This window comes from Periplaneta americana, chromosome 9 (genome assembly GCF_040183065.1).
Source record: "Periplaneta americana isolate PAMFEO1 chromosome 9, P.americana_PAMFEO1_priV1, whole genome shotgun sequence".
In the NCBI taxonomy this organism is placed as follows: domain Eukaryota; kingdom Metazoa; phylum Arthropoda; class Insecta; order Blattodea; family Blattidae; genus Periplaneta; species Periplaneta americana.
This window is the reverse complement of record NC_091125.1, coordinates 68,563,763-68,590,237: the sequence shown is the minus strand read 5'-3', so window position 1 is coordinate 68,590,237 and position 26,475 is coordinate 68,563,763. Positions and strand designations below refer to the sequence as shown.

Sequence of the window (26,475 nt, the reverse complement as noted above, 5' to 3'; positions counted from 1 at the left end):
AGAGGCAACTAACGCCTTCGCGTGCTTTCTGCGAACGCCAACGAAAGAGCCAAAATGGCGGGCGATCATATTAAGTATTTATCGAGCCTTAAGAAATGAATAACGTCTTCATAAGCGAATCACAAAATGCACACGTTTAAATGTAGCCGACCTGCAACGCGATTGGCTGCCGGAAATTAAAGCGACAGGACTGTAGTAAAGCGATTTGTTTGTATTTTACGCCAGTACCGTCGAACTCCAGTCGTGGAAGGAGGTAGCAAACTGTCTCAATCATTAATCCAAAGGTATAGCTAGGTTAATATTAAAAATGAACGTCACTGTTCGTTAACAGAAAACCACAATTTAACTCACACAGAGTTAGTGTGCACTCCATGTTGGTTGCTTGACGGTTGTCAGCCCACTTTGAGGTCTGCGGATATAGAGGGAAAAATTGGATCGGTGTCTGGTAGAGTTCCCGGGTAGCTCAGTTGGGAGAGCGTTGGTACATTTAAACAAAGGTCCCGGGTTCGATACCCGGCCCCGGAACAATTTTTCCCTCGAAATTATTCAAATCAACTTTACAGGGAGTTATACCTGAAAGTTGATTTGCAATAATAAAAATGTTAGTAAAAATAAAATTATGTCCCTGTAGAAGTTAAGAACAAAGAAAGATATTTTTTTTTACTTAAGTAAGAAAATGCCTAATGAATTTGTTCTTGAACACTGTTAAATTCCGACAGTATCTGATGTCACTGGGTAGGGTATTCCACAAGCGCGATAGCGAGATTGTGTATGATGATGGATACGTTGATGTCTTATGTGTTGGTATGGCTAGTATGCGGCCATTTTGCGTGCGTGTGAAGAGACTGTGGTACGATGACAGGTAACTGAAAGGGATACGGGATATTAGGGATACTCCTTACCCCGCCAGCAGGAAGCACTAGTCGCTATCACCGAAACCCCGTGCATTCAACCTGAAACAATATTTTTAAAGGAATAAAATATGTAGTATGAAATTAAAGAATAGGATGAATTGACGAGTGAAGTGAAAAAGACGTTTGATTACATTGTTGAGTAAACTGGAATAACTCGTAGAAAAATCCCTCATCCTCCAATTTAATCCATCATGAGTATTAGACCTAATAAAATTTCAGTCAGCGCCATACATCGAACCAGAGTTTGTATCATTACTAGTACTGATATATAATTTACACACCTTTACGTGCAATCACATGAGGGGAAAAATTAATCTCCACTTTAAATCACTCGAAGAAAGAAAATGAAAATCCATTTCTAATCACATGAACAATAAACGCACGTCTATGTGAAATCACATTAAGAAAACGAACTTCTGCACGTGTAATGACATGCGGAAAATAAAATGAATCTCCACGTGCAATCACGTACAGAATAGAAGATGCTCCTCCACATGTAATCACAAGTAGAAAAGGAAATACACCTTCACCTGTAATCACATGAAGTAAATATGCTTCCACGTGAAATCATATGCAGAAAAAACGTATTACCTGCACATATAATCACATGGAGAAAAGAAAATGTACCTACACCGTGTAATCACATGAAGAAATTATTATGTACCTTCACTTGTGATCACATGAAATAAATATATCTCAACATAAAGCCATACGAAATCTGATTACATTTGAACGTACATAAACCTCTACTTATCATCACATGCAGAAAGGAAATGCATCTCCACATAGATAAGGTTACATGCAGAAAAGGAAGTGCACCTCCACTTGAAATCATACTAGCTAAGTTGGTAGGACAACTGTCTACAGACTAGAAGGTCCAGGGTGGTTTTGATGTTGATGATGGGATTTATCTCGTTGCCTAAATTTCAAAACGACTCCGGGGTCACTTATCCTCCTGTCAAATTGAGTGCCGATACCGGTCATATTTTGCTGGTGAAAAGTTAGCTAGAGCGTGGTGCTAACCTCACAACCCCATTCTAGTGCCCATGTCATGTAAGAAGGTATTCTACCTCTATTCCCTCATGCACCTTTTTGACTTCTAAAGGTAAAACCATTATCTTAGCCTTAAAATAATTTAACATCATAAACATTGACATTTTCCCATATCCGAAAATCTGTCGCATCTCAACGAATTTAGTTAAAAACTGGCATTATTAGAACGTCAGTGTGGAAATTACAAAATAAACAGAATTTAGAAATATATACAAGAGAGAAAAAACAGGATAATGAACTAAATGTCACATGTAACAATTTTAAAAATAATTTCAGTAATTGGATGTTTTTAAAGCAAATTAATCCTTATAGAAGGAAAAGCGAAAACATGGAGTTAATGAACTGGAGAATATCGATATGAATTGCTTTGTATTCCCGTTCTCTCTTACTCTTACAGACTTACCCCCGGAAACATGATAGGGTTAATCATTCCCGCTGTTTAATATAGTAGATTACAAATTGTTGGTAAATGAAACTGTAGAGAGTTGTAAACATTTCCATTATTAAATAGAAAAGAGTACACAAATTATAATTGAAATTGCAGTAAAAACAGTAGAGAGGCGTTGAGTGTGAAAAGGATAGACTGAGGGACTGAATTGAAGTAATGGAATGTAGTTAATTAACCAGAGAGAATCGTTATTTCAGAGACTAATTTTAAAATTTCAGAGCAGCTGACATATTTATTCAATTTCGTAGCTACATTATTTAAACGTTCCTGCCCTGGCCACAGCCAGAAATTTCCGCTGCTTGTGAGTTTAAATTCACACAATGAAAACGGAGCGGCATAATAGACCTAATGCTTGAATAGGAAGGAGATGAAGAATAATAAATGTAGGGTGAACTTTACAGTGTACAGTCGTTGTCACCGTTAAGACATTTTTAAGAAGTTGTTATTAGTTTTCCTCCTTAACTGATGTCAATTTTTCATTTTAATTATTGGAATATGTAGAGAATAATTTACGGATTATAATGATATGTTTGAAACATTTTCTTTAAAATTATTATTGAATTTATTATATATGCCGAAACACAAAATCTAAAAAAATATTAGTTATTGGCACCTACATATAGGGTGATTCACGAAGATATGCCGTCCTTTACAGAGCTTATTTCCGAAGATATTCTGAGCAAAAATGTCATATAAACATGGGTCCTATTCTCAATATTTACAGAGTTACTTTTCCTTTTTGAAACGCGTGATCTTGAGCGCTACGGAATTCAAAGATAGCCGTATGCATTTACGTAGCGCGACGAGTGGCGTTCACAAGCGTGCGGCCAAGTGTACTCAAGCGGACGGCGACATTTTTTAAAATATGTTGTAAACTCTCCAAGACTGTAAATTAGGATGCAAAATTGAACTGCAAATAATTAAGTTGGTGGAAGTGGTGTGATTTGTAATAGTTGTTGTGATAAGTGCGTAAGAATAATGTAATTTTTTTTAGTTAAAAATAGAAAAAGATGTCTGTACGAAGCAACTAAGCAGTTCATAGCACATTTTTAGCTTCATAATACTGGCCAATTAAAGAAATGATACTTCTGAATGGTTCATTCTCTATTTTTATTATTCTTTTACCTTCAAACTAAAGAAAAAACGTATTTTACAAATAACTTTAAATTAGTGTAACTGAAAATATTGAGAATAGGAACTATGTTTATATTACATTTTTTGCTCAAAATGTCTTCAGACGAGGAATATACTATGGATCATATAAATTCCGTAAAGGACAGTAGATCCTCATGAATCACGCTGTATATACTTGTTGCACTTCAGTTATTGGCGTAGCTAATCTAACATAATCTTAATCTTCAAATATATGCCAATTATCAGGTTTACTATATCTGCATAATCCATGCACTAATGATAGACATAAAATATCAGATTTGTTAGATTTGTTAGAGATCAGCATTTATAAAGTTTTTCGTGCATACAAAGCACACTCCTTCTTTAATATGTGATTTAGATTTTGAACTATTTTGGGTACCAACGCATGTTTAGGAGGTTGACAGCTGTTGATGTTCTTCTGCAAAGTTACTGTGGAATTGCGGAGATATCAGTGATAAGCAGAAATGGAAGTCCTGAGTTTTTTCTTAGCAACTTGTTCTTCTTTGTTTTCAATTTACTTTCTTCTCTCTTACATTTTCTATTCATTTTAGCGTTCTCATCTTCTTTTTTCTTGGTTTCCTTTGCTTGAAACAAATCCTTCTAAGATTTGCAGGCTATTTCGAAAAGCATTCCTTCTGTATTTCTATAATTTTTTTAGGAGTACTTGTCCAGTACAGAACTTCATGGAGGGGAGAAACAACGTCTTTGCTCTATTTCCTTACATTACTACTTGTATTTTGGTACTCTCCATGTGCTTCTTGGAACTCTGAAGTGTAATTTCCTATTGTAGTGCCGCCATTTACCTCATTTATGTTTAAGGAAACATTTTTCAGTGGTGATATATGAATGATATCTAAATTTTCATTATTTTTTAAATATCAACTCCTTCATTTTCACTATTTTTATTTTGCACTTCATTTTCTATACTTCATTCACTCTAAGCAGCCCTTCCCTTACACACACTAATAAGGGCTTTTAAAATTTTATTATTTCCTGATCATTCATTCATTCTCTGAATTTTAGAACTTCTATGTAAGGAACTCCCACTATTGCCTCAAATGTTTGATATGAAAGATACTTTCTTAATTCTTGTGATTCTTGATGAGAATTTTTACCAAGACACTTTGAAAAATCAATGTCATTAGAATTTTAACCATACAGATCGCTTTGAACCATTCGACAGGAGCGAAAAATTATTTTATTAATATCTTCTCAGGGTTATACTTTTGCCATTCTAATATTGCAGTCCTCCAGGCCATCTTCAGTGACTTGAATACGGCTACATCGACTGTCTGAATAATTCTTTTGGCATTAGGATATACAGTTATAGATGGATTTTCAGCTTTGAGCATAATACCACAATTCTTGAAGCTGCCTTTTTTACACTTCATCACGAATGGCATTAAGGGCTGCCTGAAGTTCAACTGGATTTTACCTTCTTCGTTTCTTCCCCGTTTTCCTTTTATTTTCAGTTTCTCTGGTTATATTTATAGTTGAATGATCTGGATTGAAATAAATTACAAATTAATGTGAAACACTAGGTAGTGTCAGTAACTATATTATCCTGCCATAGGCACTTACAGAAGTAACATTGGCACCCATGCCAATTATTACTATTAATTTTGAATAAAAATTCTTGGGGAAAATTATGTGTGTAATAAACAATAATGATTACATGGCATTGAAGAGATCATAATATTTCAAAATTCTTCTTAACGCAGTTATTGGCATGGGAGTGCCAGCAACTGAAAATTATTATTTTTACATTACAGTTATTGGCACCACTGTTAATCGAAACAACAATGGTTTAAAAAAATATGATTTATTTAACGACGTTCGCAACTGCAGAGGTTATATCACCGTCGCCGGTGTGCCGGAATTTTGTCCCGCAGGAGTTCTTTTGCATGCCAGTAAATCTGCTGACATGAGCCTGTTTGCATTTAAACACACTTGAATGCCATCAACTTGAGGCGGGATCGAACTCGCAACCTTGAGCATAGAAGGCCAGCGCTATACCAATTAACAATAATGATCGAATGGTATGATTCTTTAGTATAAATCGTGAGATACGCATTCCTTATAAAATTATCATTCGTGTGTATTAAAATCTTGCATGTTGTTTTTAGTAGAGTCCAGAAAATGAAAGTCAAATCAGTAACTTAACACTCATCTTGAGAAATAGCATATCAAATCAAAGTCTGACACATTGAAGGCTATGAAGCCACCATGACAGGAAATAGCGTTGCAGGAGAGTGATTCAGGTATCAAATCATAAACAAGTGATAAACTCTGCACGTGTCACTGATCAGTGGCGCCACATTATAATCAAATCCTTATTATAAGTCCCGGAAGCAAAACCGTGCCGATCACTGTGCAGGTGCCAATGACTATATAGTTTACCTTATGTGGCTTCCTTCAAACAAACTTCCTGAATGTCTTTCATGAATGTGTAATTTGTTACATCTGAGTCGATCATCAGATCCTTGGGTACATCATTGTGCAGTACGAATTTCCCCATTATTTTTTTATGAATAAAGAAATATTTGAATTATGATAGAAGAAAGCTGATTAGTCGAAGAAACCTGCCTCAACATCATCTTAGTTGGCCGTACATTTAACTCGGATCTCCGGCATGGAATATGGTTATGTTACGGTTCGGCTAATGGTTTGCGTAGAATAATAATAAGAAAAATTGCTTGCAATATGTTATCAATCATTCGACCATTTGAACACGGCTTTGCGATGCATCGCTTTTGTTAATATAGTAATAAATATGCAGAATGAACCGTAAGTAATGTCATTAATTTCAGGGAGTTATTCTTTGAGACATTTGAAACAAGAAAGTTTAATGAAATTTAGCTTATTTTTCTTCCTTTTCGACATAAAAATTGTTTTATATGGAATATTTCATAACGTATTTTGGGAAAGCCATTGATTGAATTTCCAATATGATGTCAATTTAAGAGAGCAGAGTATTATGATATAATAAATTATTAAAATAATTTTAGTTTTGTCTTTTTGTAAAGAAATTTGACTCGAACAAATGTAACATTTAGTTACATTTATTCGGATCAAATTTCTGGACCCCTTTACAGAGTTGGCTCATGGGTACTCGCTTGGTGAGCCAATCCAGGCGAGTTGTAGATACTGTTGTGGCGCAGTTATTAACCTGTTAAAATTTACTAGTCTCAGCGCTTTGTTCTTTGATCCTTTTATGCACTGTCCACTTAATACTAATATCAGCACTTTGACGAACACTGAGATTGCTATTTACAATATTTTAACTAACACTTCCATGAACGATGACTTTACTATTTACAATATTTTGACATGTATGTTTGCTATTTTCAACTAGCACTTTCAAAATCACTGAGTTCATTATTTACAATATTTAATATCCTACCGGAAACCTCTCTGCATACGTGCGTAGAACGGCACACCAGTTATGATAGGCTAACTTCACTTAAGATCGGAGGTCACGTAATACTGGGACAAAACTACCTTGACTATCGAAAGAAAGTCGAGAACAGCCGATCAGTGTTGCCACGGCTAGTCTTGTCAGTCAAGCAACAAATCTGCAATACTTTTTATTCAATTTACACGAAAATCGTCCATTCTATTGAAATACGACAAAGAAAAAAAATATTCTTTATTACATTCCCTATTGATATGGATAGAAATCAAGATCCTATGAATAGTAATTATCCACAACGACGACGTTAAAGTTTTCGGAAAAAATGTTTTTTATTTCGAAAACTATAAAATTCTCACCGATTTGGTATTAGACTTTTTTATTATACTCAGTATGACCAAATCGCTCTTCAGGGTTATTTCACTTCCACTCTGTATATGTTTGTTACCCTTCAGGAAAATCATACATAACAAATCAGCGTCAAATAGAGAATATACAGTACTAGACAGCTATAAAGACTATGTAGGTAACAATAATATCGATTTATGTTTGCGTGCTACCATCTATTGAATTAAATCATGCAATACTGACGGGAGAAGCGAAGAGGAAGGAGAAAATAATAATTAAATGTGTTATTTTAGTTTTTCTTTGCGTTTTCCAATATTAAACCGTTATTTTTACTGTACATATATATATATATATATATATATATATATATGTATATATATATATATGTACGTATAATATTGATTCTTGAAATATCTGTGAATGTCTTCACTGATCGAAATATTAAAATTAATCATAAATATTGTGGACGATAAATATATATGGTGGATCAAAATATATGTAGACATTATTGTATGGTAAACAAAATAATAAAATCGACGACATTTAAGAGTGGACAGAAATACGTAGACACAAACATTACTGTGAACATAAAATTCCTGTTTTCCACAATCACAAGTGGACGAAAAGTTAAGGTGGGTGTAAATGCTGTCGACCAAATGTCAGTGGACAGTTTGTCTGGGAACCATCATGGGTAACGATCAACAAATCCTTCATAAACGACGGAAAGGTTATGTGCCAAGCTTCATTGTATGTTTCATGAAATCACAATTGGAACTACGTGTACAGACAACACTACATATGAAATATAAACAGCAAGTTCTTCAAAGCAGCAAGTGTAACCACAGATGCAAAATTCTACTTCCTCAAGATATTAAAGGTCCACACCTGTGGAGTAACGATTAGCGCGTCTGGCCGCGAAATCAGGTGGCCCGGGTTCGATTTCCGGTCGGGACAAGTTACCTGGTTGAGGTTTTTCCGAGGTTTCCCTCAATTCAATATGAGCAAATACTGGGTAACTTTCGGTGCTGGACCCTGGACTCATTTCACCGGCATTATGACCTTCATCTCATTCAGACGGTAAATAACCTGGGATGTTGATGAAGCGTCGTAAAATAACCTACTTAAAAAGATATAAAGACCTGTGGAGTTCTATGGTCGCTGCGAACATTCCATTGTTTAAATTCCAAGTATGTGAATTTCGTTTCTTCTTAGAAAAGTACTACAAGCGACAAAATCCTGATCACTATATTCTAGAAAGAATTATCTGCAGATCCTCTGTGAAGAAACTATGGAAAATATAAGAAATTCTACAGTTTATGTTATCATACGGATTGCTGTAGATGAATCCGCGGATGTTAAGGGTTCCTTTATCGCGAACCTTGCGTTAGGTAAGGTAGATCCTAAGGAACTTTCCAAACCGTATTTGATTCACTGCAAATCACTGGACGACACGAATCATTCCATTCTTGTAAGGCTAGTAGATTGAAAGTGATGTAGTTCAAGGGATTTCATGAGGAGAGTATCAATCAACTGAATCCTTCTGTGGTTTCACCACAAGAATCTGTAGGTGATATGAAAAATAATAATTGAAAACAAAAAAATGATATGCAAGACAAAATTGGTGAAAGTGTTTCTACTGTTAATTGCGAAGTGTAGATGAAATGGAATTTTATCAATGTTCCTATTTAATCCAATTATATTATTTGATCCTGTTTGCTGTAGAAACAATAAGTGTACTATTACAGCTGCTGCAACAATAAATGTAAGAAAATAAAGGGCCAATAATAAAAATCCATATTGTAATATAGCTGAACAAAAATTTAAAATCGAAAGTTGCAGACAGTGTCAGAACGTTTGTTAATATGTACTATACACTTTTGATGTGAAACCCTTTGAGTACTTTCTTCCGAGGAATTCCTAAGTTAAAATATTCCCCAGTTACATCTTATATCTTGGAAGGGAGATTTTCTGCGGACAAGCATATTCTGACAAAGGCATTCAGTGTCCTCAGAGATCATTGAAATGTACGAGAGCGATCCGGAAATTAACATCCGTCCTCATATGGCACGCTAAGTTTTGTCAATAATGAAACAATTTTTTTTTCGCAGGATTGTAGTATCACTCAGTACGCAGCCAACTGCTGTCGAGTGAAGGTCGTGTCGCCTCCAGTTATTTTACAGAGACCGTTTAAATTGTGTGCTACGTTTGAAAATCCTGGCAGCAGTAATAAGATTTTACCTAGCAGAAAAAATTTAAAGCAAATTTTAATCTATCGTCAACTTATGGAGACTGCTTAGAGACGAAATATCAGTCATTGGAGTGGAGCCATACTCAACAGAAAAAAAAACAAACTTCCTCTTGCAGCAAACTCATGGCCACTGTCTTTTGGGAAATAAAAGGAGTACTGCTGGTGGATTTTATGGAACGAGGCACAAAATCAATGCAAAGATATATTGTTAGACATTAAAGAAGTTAAGAAGGGCCATTCAGCGTTCAGGCATGGCTCAAAACACAGACGACAGAATTCTCTGACAAGGGTATACTGAAACTTGTGAAATGCTACGCGAAATGTCTCAATTTAGCTGGAGACTATGTTAAAAATAGCCGAATGTTGTAGTTTAAAGTTATGTATAATAAAAGTCTGTAACTGCATGAACGTTTTTAATAACCTAACGGAAGTTATTCTTCGGATAGTCTTCGTATACTATGGCGCAAAGTACAAATAATCCACCAATATCTACCTATGCCAATCACATTGTAAATGTGATAATTGTTGCTTAATAAAATATTTGGTTTGCCTATTTAATATTAGTTATATTACACATTTTTATAATCTACATATTTAACCTCTTCAAGTTCTGTGTATTTTAGAGTGGGTGCTAATTGTAAATGTAATTTGTAGGCAATTGTGTTGATTTTTTGTTAGTGTAGATGTTTAATGTTGTTTTGTATGTACGTTTTTTGTGCTGTAGTTTTTGCCTTTTGTGCTGGGTATGATGTGTGTTTTAGGTTGAAAAAAATTATGGTTTATTTAACGACTCTTGCAACTGTCGCGGTTACATCAAAGCCGGAATTTTGTCCCGCCGGAGTTCTTTTAAAAATAATAATAATCCGTGGCGCTACAGCCCGTGAAGTGCCTAGACCGACCAGCCGGCTACTCATCTCACGCCCACATGCCAAAGCAGAGGTGAACGACCATCCAACCAGAATGGAGGTATCGTGTGATTAGCACGATGATCCCCCCCAGCCGTTATAGCTGGCATTCGCAACCGGATTTCGCTAGTTACCGTAGCTCCCCAAGTGCATCACGATGCTGGGTGGGCACCGGTCCCATACACTGGCCGAAATTTCATGAGAAAATTTCTTCCCCCATGAGGACTTGAACCAGCGCGCATTTCGTAACGCGAGTCCTAGGCAGGATGCCTTAGACCACGACGCCACGGCGCGGAACGGAGTTCTTTTACATGCCAGTAAATATACTGACATGAGCCTGTCGCATTTAAGCACACTTAAATGTCATCGACCTGAGTTGGGATCGAACCTGCAACCTCATGTTTTATGTTGATTTGTGCGTATTTTTGTGTTAGTAATGAAGATGAATAATCAAAATGAGACAAGTCAAACAATGCACAAATATAGGTCCGCGCGAATTAAAGTCAGTTGTGTAATCAAGATGATACGTATTTAACTTCATATTTCATTTTACTTTTTACTATACGTATATATTTTGCAAAAATATTTTGCTTCATTATACTACGTAAACATTCCTGCTGTAATTATCAGCAACAACATAAACATGATCATCAAGGATTAAGCTTTTGATTTGTGTCATACGTAATTTTATGAAATTTGCAACCCTAACTAGAAAGATGAAGACTGTGAGACTTCCTTGCCACTTAATTGACTTGATACAAGGTCACAAATTCAAACAAAATTGGACAAAAACAAAACACATGAGAAATTGAGAGTCCTCTTGTAAGGAAGATCATTCTTCAAGATTTCACCGGGCGTCGAATCTGGGTCAACTAAATGCATAGCTCTCTTTATTTCTTTTATTGAATATAATACAGATTGTTTTTCCCAAAAGAGAGAGAGAGAGAATAGATAATAAGGTCTAGAACTATCTTAAAGAAGGAAATGTGTTTCAATTTTAATTAAAACAACTTCAGAAATATCTGATTTCGCTCTTGTTTAATAAGAACTGTCTGCGACAGATAACATACAAACACACGGAGAATTTCGAATACACATGCTTTGTGCTGTCTGAGATAAGATTTCTCCCTTGCATTCGCTGGCTTTGTGCAATGACCTAGCTAGCTGAATCCTGCCTTTAGAAAAGCTTGCGTCTACAAACGCCATGTGCGGCATACTTAAAGAGTACTTACTAGTTTACAAATACGTTAAATTAATTAACGATTTTTACTATCGGAGACGTATATTCGTAACTGAACTAGGGCAGCTGGGTCTGTGGGTAAGGACAGTTAGGTATGGAGCTAGTTTCCTTGGAGAATTCCAATATGAATTTCCGTTTCCCTTTGAATCACAATCGTCTATGTGACAGTTACAGGAGGCAATGGCAAACTAATGGACATTATCATCTTCTGAGGTTATTATCATGAGTGGCTCTGTACGTAGATTAGTATAAATTGTAATGGTATTGGCATAAAAATCCGCCATTATTAGAAATAAATACTATAGTGAATTCTCATAAAAATTAGATTCTCCTATGAATATGTATATTTTTTACTGGTTATTTAACGACACTGTATCAACTACTAGATTATTATTTAGCGTCGATGGTATTGGTGATAGCGAGATGGTATTTCGCGAGATGAGGCCGAGGATTCGCCATGTGATTACCTGATATTCTCCTTACGGTTGAGGAAACCTCGGAAAAAACCAATCAGGTAATCAGCCCCAGCGGGAACTGAACCTACGCCCGAGCGCAACTCCGGATTAGTAGGCAAACGCGCTACCGCCTGAGTTACGTTGGTGGCTCCCTATTGATATTAGTTGGAAATAAAGTTTTAATTTTTATTTGTTATGCTATCATCATCCCTGGATTAAATCTGCCAAAGGGTATTGGTATATAGTTAGCCTTGGACCTTCGTTATAAACAAAATCAAAAGTTTTTGTCGTGGAAAATATTATGTTATTTGATAAATACGAGGGAGAGTCAAAATGTCACCTTAATAATAAAATTATTGCTTTATTAATTTAATATGTAGAATAAGACTACAAACACTTCATCAATTTTCGACATAGTATAACAGGAACACTTGCATTGAACGTAGTGGGGACTATGTTCAAAAGTGATGAAGTGTTTGTAGTCTTATTGTGCATACTGTATCCAGTTAATAAAACAGTTATTGATGTTACTTTTTGACTCTTCCTCGTAGTTGGAATGTAGAGTGTAGAATGTTTTATTTTCGCTGGTAGAGTTAAGAACATAAGACTTCTTTTCTACTCAATCAGCCTTAATCAATACAGTTATGAGCAGACAGCGGATTTTCGGTCCCGATACTGAACGTTAGGTGTACGTCAGTTGCAGGGAGGTCATTGAACACATTGCTACGATCCTTCCGTACGCCATGCGACGCGATGTCTTGTCGCTGTGTAGGGACGGACAATCCGATGTCTGGTTATGACATAATATATATTCAAATATAAATATTTACAATGCATTGTAGGTTCTACTCCAATAGACTGAAGTTAAACTTTAACGACTAGTCTATGTTTGTTAATTATATCTATTTAAGAGATAAAGCTTATGCGAATAAGTAATAACTTGAGCTACTGAGATTCATTCAATCTATATGCAACATATGAAGAACTGTAATTAAATTTAGTTAGCTAGTTAAATAGTTACTTCATGGTTGAATTTTTAAAGAAAGTATGTCGCATAAAAATTAAAGTTTGATAAAATTGAGTATCGGTCCGTGTAATAATAATAATAATAATAATAATAATAATAATAATAATAATAATAATAATAATAATAATTACTATTACTATTATTATTTTATTATTATTAATACTATTAGGCCTAATATTAGTATTACTATTATTATTATTATTATTATTATTATTATTATTATTATCGTAATATTGATTCACAAAGATTAACGGCTGCAGAAATGAGATTTATGCGTCGTACAGCGGGATACACGAGAATGGATTACATTAGAAATTTTGACATTATGAAAGAACTGCAGATTGAACCGATTACAGAATACCTACAGAAATACAGACAAAACTGGAGATCACATGTCATCAGAATGCCTCGTTCTAGAATCTACGCCAAATTTTAAATTATCATCCTGTGGGCAAGAGATCCTTGGGCAGACCGTTCAAGCGTTGGCAAGAGACCGTAACGGGCTACTAGGCCCAATACATGCAAGGATGATGATGATTATTATTAGATTATTATTATTATTATTATTATTATTATTATTATCATTATCTTTATTTTACCTGACAGAGTAGAGGCCTTGAGACCTTATCTTCACTGAACCAGTTCCACAATTAACACAAATAATAAGTAATAATACTGATATAGTGAATACACAGAGGGACGTTTTCCTTCGTACTCTACGATAAAAATTGAATTGCGGTTTTTTTTTGTAATCACTCTAGAAAATATTGATTTTATGCATTACATGATGTTCGAGAATCCATAAATTGTGCGTAACTGTATATATCGAAAATTTCCTATGAACATGTCTTTTACATAGTAGATTGATTTTGTTATAAGAAAAGTGTCTGCTAAATCGATCGCTAAATATTTGAACGCTGTAATTTCCACATTGCTTTGCCGCTGTTTTGAAGAGGCATTGCACAGGCGGTATAATTATGACAGACTGCTTACAATGAACAAGGTAAAATTTTGACATAATCTCATTATTAACAAAGCATCGGAATTTTTTTTTTTTTTTTTTGAGAAGTGTTATGGTAAATTTTCCAAAGATGTGTTGTTCTTGCAAGAGTGTTCCCTTCATTGTTTTGCAGAAATAATTAAATCTATTTATGCATTCTATTTTATTTTAGATATCTTCATTTTGTAGACATGATAACGTGAAGTGAAGGTCTATGAATTTATCATTTTATTCTAAATTGTATTTCATTATTGTTTTGCCAGGATTGGATCGAGGGTTCTGAAAGCTATTATTTTTATTTTGGATAAGGATATCTTCATTCTAGAATGACACGTTGTGATTATTCTACTCAACAAATGCAGTCGACGTGCAGAAATATATGTTGAAGCTAGAATAAACATGTTGATAATATAATTTTGAAGTTTCTATCAACGAGGTGAAGTGACGGCATTTAATGAGAAGCGTATTTAGGTTAAAATTAAGTTACTTTAATATAGAATATCCAATTCAGAGCGTCCTGAACTCGTACCAGCCGTTTCCTGGCCTATTTTCAGTTCTTCGCCCACCATAACTGTCCTGCTTGCATTGTAAAGTACGCTTGCAGAGACTACTCTTCAAACTTATAATTAAAAAAACATGATTGAGAGTGTAATTAAATGATATCACAGTGCATAATCTTACCTTAAATTACAACAAATGTTACAAATGATATCCATCTGCTTGTAGTCTAGCTTTAGTAAATTATTGACATCAGCCCCAATTCTTGTGTAATGTGAAGAATATTACGAATATCATGTAATTGATCAGGTGCTTCCGAACTCCAATAACCATTATTTTAGGGATTTACATTCCCCGATGAATGTAGTCACGCTCCGTCAATGAAAAATATCAGTTCTGGTTTCACATTTCCATCACGAACAGACTGAATTTAAGCGTTGCTATAGGTATTATTGAGTCTTTGAAGCATTGACGTTTATTAAAGGAAATAGTGACTAACGTTGTTACAAAAGACCCACAGAATAATCACTTATCATCGATGAACAACACACGTATAAAGTCAACGTAATGACATACTATCAATTGGTAGCTCCATGGTTTTGTGCTTAAGTTTACACCAAAAGTAATAATTCAGCCAAGCACAAGATAGAGGTGGTGCAGTAATGAAAAATCGAAAATCGAATTAAACGAAAACCATAACTCCATAATTGCCGCATTTACTATTACACTCGACGTTCGCAGATTTGTGTCTCACCAAATGGTTTCCTTTTCCTTCATAAGAAAATAACGCTGGGCAAATAGGCTACAACTGGGAAGATTAAACCCGAGACAAACACGCGGAGAGTGCGAGGCTCTGCCTCCCTTCCGTCGACCGCTACAGAGGAGTTGATATCATCATGGTCTATGTATTACGCATTGCACTGTACAATGTTTGGCACATGTCTTATCTTACCAGTTGTACAATAGTACGACACAACGCGTTCTCCGCTTTTGAAGGTACTAGGAATCTAGAAGCACTACAAGACGTGTTTGATACAGTTAAATTATGCTCAAAATCCATGATTCAGAATGTAAACAAGTCATTGACACAGCAAGTACCTACATACAATCCACTAAAAAATGTGCTCGATATCTAAACAGATGCCCAAAATGTATAACTCAGAACATAAACAGCAGGAATTGCCAGAGCAAGTACCTATATACAATCCATTACAAAATGTGTTCGATATAACCCTAGATCATATATACCCAGATTGCTCGGCATTATAGGTTTTTACGGTAACAACTTTTGTCAGGTTTACTATGTTGCCATCTAGTTGTTACATAAGGAGTCACGTCATAACTCCCATTTGAATTGCATTGGCGACTGTACTGCCATCTCGTGTTCGTTTACGGCGGACAGATGGCGATCCTGGCGGTTGGTCTCTTCAAAGTGTAACCGATTTTAACGTAGGAATGAGCAATCTATATGTGATCTGGGATATAACTAAACAGATGCCCAAAATGTATAACTCAGAACGTAAACAGAAGGCATTGCTACATACAATACATTACAACTTTAATACTCTTCATCTGTGTTAAAATGTATTTATTATTTAGCTTTAAGGTATTCCAACACCTAGAGCCTTACAGCAGAATATGTTATTTATAATGGGTTTTCAATTTGCCGCAGGTTGCGATGGCAGCAGCGTCGAGCTGATGTATCCTTGCGCACCATGCGGGAGGGTGAAGACGGCCTGGCGCTGGAGCTGGAGCCCAATGAGGAGGCGCAGGGGCTACTGGCGCCCCCGTCAGGGTTGCCCCTCATCCGCCCTAGTGAGTACTAGCCCTACACAACTTGGAACAAGAGCACTGTCTGGGCCATGCCGGTGTGACAATTCAAGCGCGTTACTCTGTGTGTGCAGGCCCGTCGAGTTCTAGTAGTCGCCAACACTTGAGCGTCACAATCCTGGAGCTGTGTTCGAGCCCCGGCGGTATGGACAGCGACACCGAGAAGCTGTCCACCATATCCGCGGGAGGCCTGGAGCCCCCCATCGTAATGACCCCGGGGGGCGCTTCCCCGGAACGCCGGGAGAGCAACAACAGCACACGCAGCGGTGCGCAGGCGCAGCACACTCGCAGTAGCGGTAGTGACGTCATCCTGGCCGACAGTAACAGTGACACCTTTGGTCCGGGAGGTGAGTTTCGTTAACTGTTTCGTTCTCATTGCTGTTTATAGATGTCGTTTTATATGCAGACAGGGAAAGTCTGATAAAACTGCAAAAAGACTACTGATGGCATACACAATTTTATTAAGAAAATCAGTGAAGACGAATAGAATTTATAAATACGAAAAAAAAAAAAAAACTCAATGACTAGCATAAACTCAGAATAATCTGCGTATTGTAATTTCCAATAGCCACTATTTCACTTTCGTGGGAGTGCAGGGTACAACACAACACGATAAAGACATTAAGTCTTATATACTGTAGATTAGAACAATTAATTAATATAATTGTCAACAGTGGAAATAGAGTCACTTACTAGTATGCACAACACTGAAAAATGGGTAAGGTTTGAATCTAACTATATTATATATCTGTGGCACGACAACCCATGAAGAACCAGGGCCGAACAACCAACTTCTAACCTCACGTCCACTTGTCCCAGCAGGGTTGAACGATCATGTAAGAAGTACTGTTGTAAGATGTGGTCAGCACGATGATCTCCCCTAGCCGCTATACCTGGATTAAGAAACCGGATTTCGCTTCTTACTGTATTGTCCCAAATTTATTACTATGCTGGATGAACACCGGTCCGATTATAGTAAGAACATTTCTTCTACCATGACGTCTCGAACTAGCGCCCATTCCGTATCGCTACAATACGACGACTTAAACCACGCAGCTACGGCGCAGGAGAACTACAGTTGGCTATTATATTAGCATATTAATTTTATAAAATTGCCTTTTTCACACGGAGTAGACGTAACTTGGTCCACTTTAACTCTCTGTTAACGATTCTATTATACGGACGATTTCTTCACGAATAATTTTATAATTTGCGTTTGCACTCGCATTGTATCATCCTATTGTTTAAAATGTGTTTTCAATTTTTTAAAACTATTATTTTTCAGATACTACTTCTATTTCTAGTTGCATTATTATGTTATTTTCAAGTACATCGTGGGCGCGTTGATACATGCAATTTCTAATGTTGACGTAGCCTGTTGTACCTCTCTAAATCGGCCGTGGTTTGGCTGTCGCCTTTGCGGATATAATTGTCTGTATAAGGGAGCCGCTTGTCTCTAATTTCGTCCACTAGCCCCATACGCTAACAGCATGTCCACCAACTCGTCCGTACTATATCGCTCCCGCTCCATTAAATGACAAATCACAATCTAAAAATGCCACCAACCGTGTCGGATATAGTGGTCTACTTGAGCGAAGTCCTAACATATTCCCCTCCCCGATGCAGTATGAATCTGCAGCTTTCACCTGTGGAGTATATGGTCTCGCTACACAACTAAAGCAGAGAAGTTGCCGACACGTCAGGGGTTTAGACTGTAAATCTGCTTTCCGAGCCATCTATTACTTCAGGCAACACAACTTACTGACTTACTTGTGAGCTGTATCTATTTACTGTACTTCCTGTACAACTACCAAGGTATAACACGAATCTGTAATCAGAGAACTGTGTCTAAAAACTATGTGCTTAATGATACATTTTCCCACACATGTGTCAGTTTTTCTTCCTTCTAAAGTTGTGCAATCTACATATCAAATGTTAACATGACTTTATCATTGTGTCTTAATGACACTCCAAGAAGTGAGAGTCGCGCATATTGTTTAGTTACAGTAACCAAACTTCCGTGTAAATACTAACTCATTTAACAGTTCATTTTTGTAGTTATATAATTCTTTACATTTTCCATTCGTTATCACTCAGTAATTTACACATTTTCATGTTCCTTTAGTAATTTGTTCTTCTGATCATCCACTGATAATTTATTCTCATGTTTGTTCACCAATTCATTCTGTTTTTCGTCCACAGATTCAGCCTCCTGTTTGTCCACTAATTCATTCTGCTGTTTGTTCACTAATATATTCTCCTGTTTGTCCACTGGTTCATTCTTTTGTTTGTCCATTAATTAATTTTCCTGTTTGTCGACTAATTAATTCTACTGTTTGTTCACTAATTCATTGTATTATTTGTTCACTGATTCATTCTTCTGTTTGTCAATTAATTCATTCTCCTGTTTGTCCATTAATTCATTCTCCTATTTGTCCACTAATTCATTCTACTGTTTGTTCACTAATTCATTCTTCTGTTTGTCCATTAATTCATTCTCCTGTTTGTCCACTAATTCATTCTTCTGTTTGTCCACTAATTCATTCTTCTGTTTGTCCATTAATTCATTCTCCTGTTTGTCCATTAATTCATTCTCCTGTTTGTCCACTAATTCATTCTACTGTTTGTTCACTAATTCATTCTTCTGTTTGTCAATTAATTCATTCTACTGTTTGTCCACTAATTTATTCTACTGTTTGTTCACTAATTCATTCTTCTGTTTGTCCATTAATTCATTCTCCTGTTTGTCCACTAATTCATTCTTCTGTTTGTCCAATAATTCATTCTTCTGTTTGTCCATTAATTCATTCTCCTGTTTGTCCACTAATTCATTCTTCTGTTTGTCCACTAATTCATTCTTCTGTTTGTCCATTATTTCATTCTACTGTTTGTCCACTAATTCATTCTTCTGTTTGTCCATTAATTCCTTCTCCTGTTTGTCCAATAATTCATTTTCCAGTTTGTTCACTAATTCATAGACTCTCCTGTTCTTTCCGGTTGGTAATTCACTTTTCTAATTCTTTCAGTAAACCATTCACTCTTCTGTTTATTCACAAATTCAATCTCCTATTCTTTCAGTAATTCATTCACTATCCTGCCATTTGGTGATTTATTCACTTTGCTATTCGTTCACTGATTCAGTCTCCTCTTCGCTTCGGTGATTTATTCACTATTCTCTTTGTTTCGGTGATTTATTCACTCTCCTGTTCATTCGGTAATTTATTCATTCTCTTGTTCGTATTGTAATGAATTCATTTTATTCTCCGTTTAATAATTCATTCTCTTGTTCGTTTGGTACTTAATTAATTTTCTTGTTCTTTTGATAATTCATTCCCTTGTTCGTTTGGTAATTAATTCATTTTGTTGTTCATTTGGTAATTCATTCATTCTCTCTCCGTTTCGTAATTCACTTATTTTCTTGTTCGTTTCATAATTTACTCAATCTATTGTTCGTTTCGTAATTTAATCATTCTCGTGCACGTTCAATTCATTCATCCTCTTGATCATTTGGTAACTCACTCCTTCTCTTGTTCGTTTCGTAATTCACTCATTATCTTGTTCGTTTTTGTAATTTACTCATTCTCTAGCATGTTCGGTAATTCATTCATACCCTTGCTCTTTCGGCAATTAATTCATTCTCTTGCTCGCTTGATAATTCATTCATTTCCTTATTCGTTTGGTAATACTTTCGTTCTTTTGTCTTTTGGTAATTATTTCATTTACTATGTTGTTCATTCTTTAATTCATTCATTCATTAATGTTTGTTCATTCGTTCAGTCACTCATTCATTCATCCACTCACTCATTCATATATTCACTCAATCAGCCACTCATCTATACATCCATTCATCCACTCATCTGTAAGTACATCCATTCGTCTACTTATCTATACATCCATTCATCCAATATAGTGTTTGCTCGGTAATTTATTTAGTAATTAATTAATTTCTTATTTTGAGAATAATTGACGTTTCCAAACAGATAAGACGCTAGGTGGCTGTGTAAAGTGTGGGGTACGTCATTATCAAATAGGAAGAAATGAAGATCCCTAGATTTTCTCTGCAGGAGAAACTTTATTTCTGACACGCCACTGGTTCGACGGTTCGTGTGAAAGTGGCGACAAATATCTTCCACAGGCGCAACAGGTGCGGCCTGCACGAGACGATAAAAGTCACCCTCGGCTCCCTTTATTGCGCATGCGCTATTGGTGAAGAAATTCCGCTTCCGGTGTGACGCTGAGCCCCGTTGTAAGCATAAAAATGTTTTATTTACCGCAGTAATTGTGAACTGGATTTCTTTTACTTTCATTCGAGATTGATGGATTAGTTTTCAAACTTCTGTAATAATGCCTGTGGTATGCAAACATTGCAATACCATATTTAGTAAACAGTCGAATTTAAACAGACATTTAAGACATGTACATAAAATAGAGCACGTGAACATGATATCGTATCAGTAATATTATATCTTTCTCTTGTAAAATTTTCAGTTTTGGAATTACAAGGTTTTGATCGCCACCCGACGATGAGCCATTAATTTCACTGTCATTAATATAACCCAATTTATCATTGTATTCCCGTTCACTGCACTTTCAGTGGGGACAATTTTCTTTATTAAGCATTTATCCATTATCAGTAGTTATATAGCCGTTGCTAATCAATTAACGAGCACACACCTACGACGACGATCATAACAAAAAAAAAAATCAACCTAAAAACGAGTGTTGATAATGGTTAGTTTTAAATTTTGGGTAATTAAGTAGTAATCATCAGCCAGGCCATCTTCCCGTAATAGAGATCCAGGATAGATACATTACCAAGTATACACATATATTTTAATAATTGTGTAGAAACAAACCATCGACAGGTCATATCGGCCAGGCCATCATCTTACTACAACAGAGATCCAGGGTGTAAAGTGGATACTGGATGACAAGTTAATCATATACAAACGAAATTTAATAAAAGAAAATACATATAATAACAAAGGTGCCCTGGACCTCTATTGCGGGAATATGGAGGCCTGGCCGATTATTACTACATAATTACCATACACTGTTAATTAACTGTTAGCTCTGTGTTATTTCCGCTTGGTAAGACTTAGGACCATTACTGTTCGATCCCAATAGTTCATAGATTTGAACTGAACTACAAAAATGTGGATCATGGATAGAGAAGTGGAGTCACTCTGTTGCGTGTGTGAAGATTCACCGATCTCAAATTCAGGAAAGATAGCGGCATTGTGAATTGCTTTACTAACATGTTCGACAGCTGACCTCCTCTATCAGTGATTTAGATGGATAAAAACATTTAGGGCCTACAGGAACTCATAAAGTTAGTGGTATGTTTCCTAATTTACCATGATATTTAAAATGCTATTGTTCTAAGGGTGTCCCGATTTGTTCTTTTGGTTGGTTCCTTGTCCATTTTGTTACTCAACTGTGGAATAATAAATAATAATGAATATAGGTTTATACCAGTATATATATATATATATATATATATATATATATATATATATCTTCTTTTTTCCGAGATGTTCCAGTCGAACCAAACCACTACTCTCTATAGAGTTCAAATAATAATCTTTGGCCTATAACCTACTTCATCTTTCAAACAAATTAATTCAATTTTTGGCTAAACTAGTGCTGAAGTAATTCCCCGCTTATATACATGTTGCATATACGAATCTGTGACAGGTTAGATTTGGTTAGTTTAGGGTTTTGTTACGCCATGCATATATTTGTCTATGATGCATATACGATCAACTGTATCTACATAAAAAGAAACCCTTATAAATTCAACAATTTTCACTTCCGAAATCACCAGAACTACTTCAGCGCTAGTTTCGCCGCTTTATTTACATAGGAATATCTCTTCGAATTGTTAACAAGGTTGAGATCACTCTTAATTTTACTGGATGTGATGCCCCTGGTTTTATAAATTTGGACACAAAGTGTCTTGCAGCCCCTCTGAAGTTGGCACCTACGTTTGGTGATATTTATTTGCATATCACGAGATTCGTAATTTGGTTTACAATTGAAATATCCAGAACTACCTCAGCGCTAGTTCTTGCCGCTCCTCTGAAGTTGTAGATGGAATATTGTGTTAGCCAAGTTTAATATCAATACTACCACCAGAAATTAACTCTTAATACATATAGCCTATCAAGACTTATGAGGAAATATTCTGGAATACAATTATACGAAAATAAGGTTTGACTTGGATAACAGGAGCTGGAGTAATAATTGTGAAATCTATCAATGCACTATTATTATAATTACGTAACTTGTATCACCGAAATGTAAATAATATATGATCGTGACGAAGGTGAATCTAGAATGCGGTGAATAAAACAATTTTTATGCTTACAACGAGGCCCAGCATCACACCGGAAACGGAATTACTACACCGATGGCGCATGCGCAAAAAGAGAGCCGAGGGTGACTTTTATCGTCTCGTGCGGCCTGCAGTCCCATGTGTTGAGGCAGCTGCATATAGCTCAGGGGCACTAACGTGACTACCAGTAGATAATATTTATGTACCAACTAAATCGAACTTGTATTTTCCCATGAATTCTGAGATTTGAAGCACATGATATAACACACCGCAGCGTCTGAGGTGCATAAAGGGTTGTTTATTGCTGCATAATGTACAATACCTTATACTGCATCTGTTAGGCTTATTTGTAGCTGTTTACTAGGCAATATGGCAAATTACTCTCATAATCATGAGAGAGTTAAAATTTCTACAACGATAACAATAGCATATCTAGAAGAACAACGTAAGATGAAAAGTTACTTTAAACAAGACTATTATTGAACAAGTACCGTCATTTCCCATAACTATGGTCCTGGAACACAACTATGGTCCACGATACAACTATTCAAAGAACATTGTAGAAGTAACATAGACCGTTCGTAGATAGCTGCAGTGACTTGACTTCAAACTACAGTACAGCAAAAATATAGATAAACGAGGTACTACGTTATGGAGTACAAAATTTGAATGGATCATAGTTGTGTTCCAGGACCATACTTATGGTGAAATGACGGTATCCAATTCTAATTACCGGGCACGGACGTGTGGTGGTTAATATGTCCACTTCGTAATCGAGAGATCCGTTATTTTATCCCACCTCTGAACCTCTCCAATTCTACAATTCTTCATAACATCATTCCGTTGTCTTCTTCTTACCTTCCCCGACAGGCTGGTCGTCTGTCAGAAAATATCGCAATTGCTAAAAAAAAATTAGTATTAGAAGCAGTCGTTGAAGGGCAGAAAGTGCCTAAGAAACAAAAATAAAATTCGAATTATTTGGAATTTAATATCCATTTAATACCAAGACGAAAAAAACTAAAGAAAGTCACTGGTGTAGCTCAGTCGGTTAAGGCGCTTGCCTGCTGATCCAGAGTTGAGCTCGGGCTCGCGTTCGATCCCCGCTTGGGTTGATTAACTAATTAGGTTTTTCCGAGGTCTTCCCCAACCGTAAAGCGAATGTCAGATAATCTATGGATAATTCTCGGTCTCATCTCGCCAAATACCATCTCGCTATCACCAATCGCTAAATTACCTAGTAGTTGATATAGCGTCGTTAAATAACCAAGTAAAAAAAGAAATACAGAAGGTAAAATTGCGAATTCGTAATGGGTCGATAGAAAAGGAATGAAGCTGTGCTACAAAGAGTGAATAAAGAAAGAACAATGCTGAAACCGATCAGAAAGACAAAAATAAATAGACTGCGTAACTGACTAGGAAGAAACTGCCTACTGAAAGATGCACCGGAAGGAATGGTATACGGAAGAAACGTTCGGGGCAGAAGAAGATATCAGATTGTAAAGATACGTGGAACGTATGCGAATACTAAGAAGAAGACGGAAACTAGGAAATATTGTAGAATGCTGAGTTAGCGGTGAAAGACATGCCTTTGGGAAGAACATTATAAATGAATTAATATCCCACCATACATAAAAGAGTATAAAATATAGTATTAAGTAACTATTACATCATGTGAAAAAAAAACAGAAAACATGCAATGAAAATTTTACGTAATTGAAAATTGTATAATAATAAATATAAATAGACCTAGTAATTAGAGGTGAGGTTCTTACTTTCTCTGGACCGACATGCATACTATTAGATCAAAATGCCGAGGGATATGGATGTAACTGAATATATTCAACTTACAGAGGATGAAAAAATAATTTAGAGAATGGTGCGCACACATTCTAAGAAAAGCAACAGTTGAATCTCCCCAAAATAACACTAAATTACAAACCTAGAAGATACCGAGATATCAGAGGTCACAAGCTACGTGGTAGATCGAATTTCCTTGGACGTGGAAGTAGGCCAACAGGTGTTAATCGATAAAGTAAATTATGGAGCTTGCAATGTGAACAGTTGGAAAAATTGTACAAAACAAGACAAGCAGCATTTTGAAGGAAATATTCTGTTGGAAACAAAACCATTATTAATAAAAAAATAATGTACATAATGTCACACATCGGCCAGTACCGTAAATACCATTAGACACAAAATAAAATGAGTATACAAACAAAAAGATTGGGGTGGGGGGTATCAAAATATGAATTGAATATGAATAATATTACTAAAAGGGCCACCGGCGTAGGTCAGGCGGTTGTGCGTTTGCTTGCTGATCTGGAGTTACGCTTGGGCGTGGGTTCGATTCCCGCTTGGGCTGCTTACATGGTTGTGTTTTTTTCCAAGGTTTCCCCCAACAGTAAGACAAATGTCAGGCAATCTATGACGAATTCTCGATCTCATCTCGCCAATTAGCGTCTCGCTATCATCAATTCCATCGACACTAAATAACCAAGTATATTAGTATATTTGATATAGCGTCTATAAATAACTTAGTAAACATTACTAAAGGATGAGTGCTACAATGATGAAGTAATTTTCTGATAAGTTTCAAGCATTTCACTACATTGTAGTTCAATCATGTTGTGAAAGAAATTACTATTTACTTTGTCGAAATATAAGTAAAAAGACATTCATAAAGAAAATCATTTAATAGACTCACATGTAAGAATATGAGGTTCCATTTCCTGTTTTCCACCAACTGTCTTCCCTTGCAATTCCTATGTAAACCATTTAACTTCATTATAATATTTAAGTAGAAAAAGTTTTAATTTTCATTTCATTTATTGTATTCCATAGATCTTACACCAAAACTGAATGAACGGACGTACGGACGGACGGACGGACGGACGCACGAATGAATGAATGAATGAATGAATGAATGAATTAATTAATTAATTTATTTATTTATTTTGCTAATAATTGTAACATAAAATATAACCTAAACAGAAAAACTTTAGCTCGCCCCTGAAAGAGTAGAACTCGTGATCAGGGGCGGATTCCTGAATTGAAATTAAGAAGTATGTAATACAATTTGTCTTATGTCTACTACGCAATAAGAATATATAAATTTAAATTTACAATTTTTCAATTTTTATAAAATCCATACATAACTTTTTAAATTTAATACTATAACTATTGACAAGATTAGGATATTTAAATATAAATTTGTTATAGACTATATTCTTGGGCCTAAATTACTACTTTGATTAAATACTGTAGCAGTGTTGCATTTTGGTTCAAACAATCTTAAAAAAATTCATACCTTTTGTTTCATAATTATGAGAATACAACACAGAATTATTTTCGATTTTTATGTATGAATTTTATTAATACAATATAATAAATTTGTCTTGTTTTAAGAACATTATAGTCTAAAAACAATTTTTGAGGTGGAAAATCAATAGGTTTACGAAGACATATTTTAATTATTTTCTTCTGTAATAAATAAAGTGGATTAAAATTGGATTTAAATAAGCTACCCCATCCTATAATTCCATACATAATTACCGATTTAAGTAAAGTTAAGTATATTGTGCGTAATAAACTTACTGAAAAGTGAT

The 26,475-nt window shown here is 35.6% G+C and overlaps 1 protein-coding gene across 1 annotated transcript in view; it reads left to right on the top strand.

Annotated features, from left to right (window-relative positions):
* Positions 1–26,475, top strand: part of LOC138706053 (potassium voltage-gated channel subfamily KQT member 1-like) — a 901,236-nt gene that overhangs the window by 342,160 nt on the left and 532,601 nt on the right. Inside the window, exons 2-3 of the mRNA XM_069834959.1 lie at positions 16,376–16,518; positions 16,608–16,880. Coding sequence (XP_069691060.1) covers positions 16,419–16,518; positions 16,608–16,880 — 373 coding nt within the window. The 5' untranslated portion in view covers positions 16,376–16,418. The remainder of the gene's footprint in view (positions 1–16,375; positions 16,519–16,607; positions 16,881–26,475) is intronic.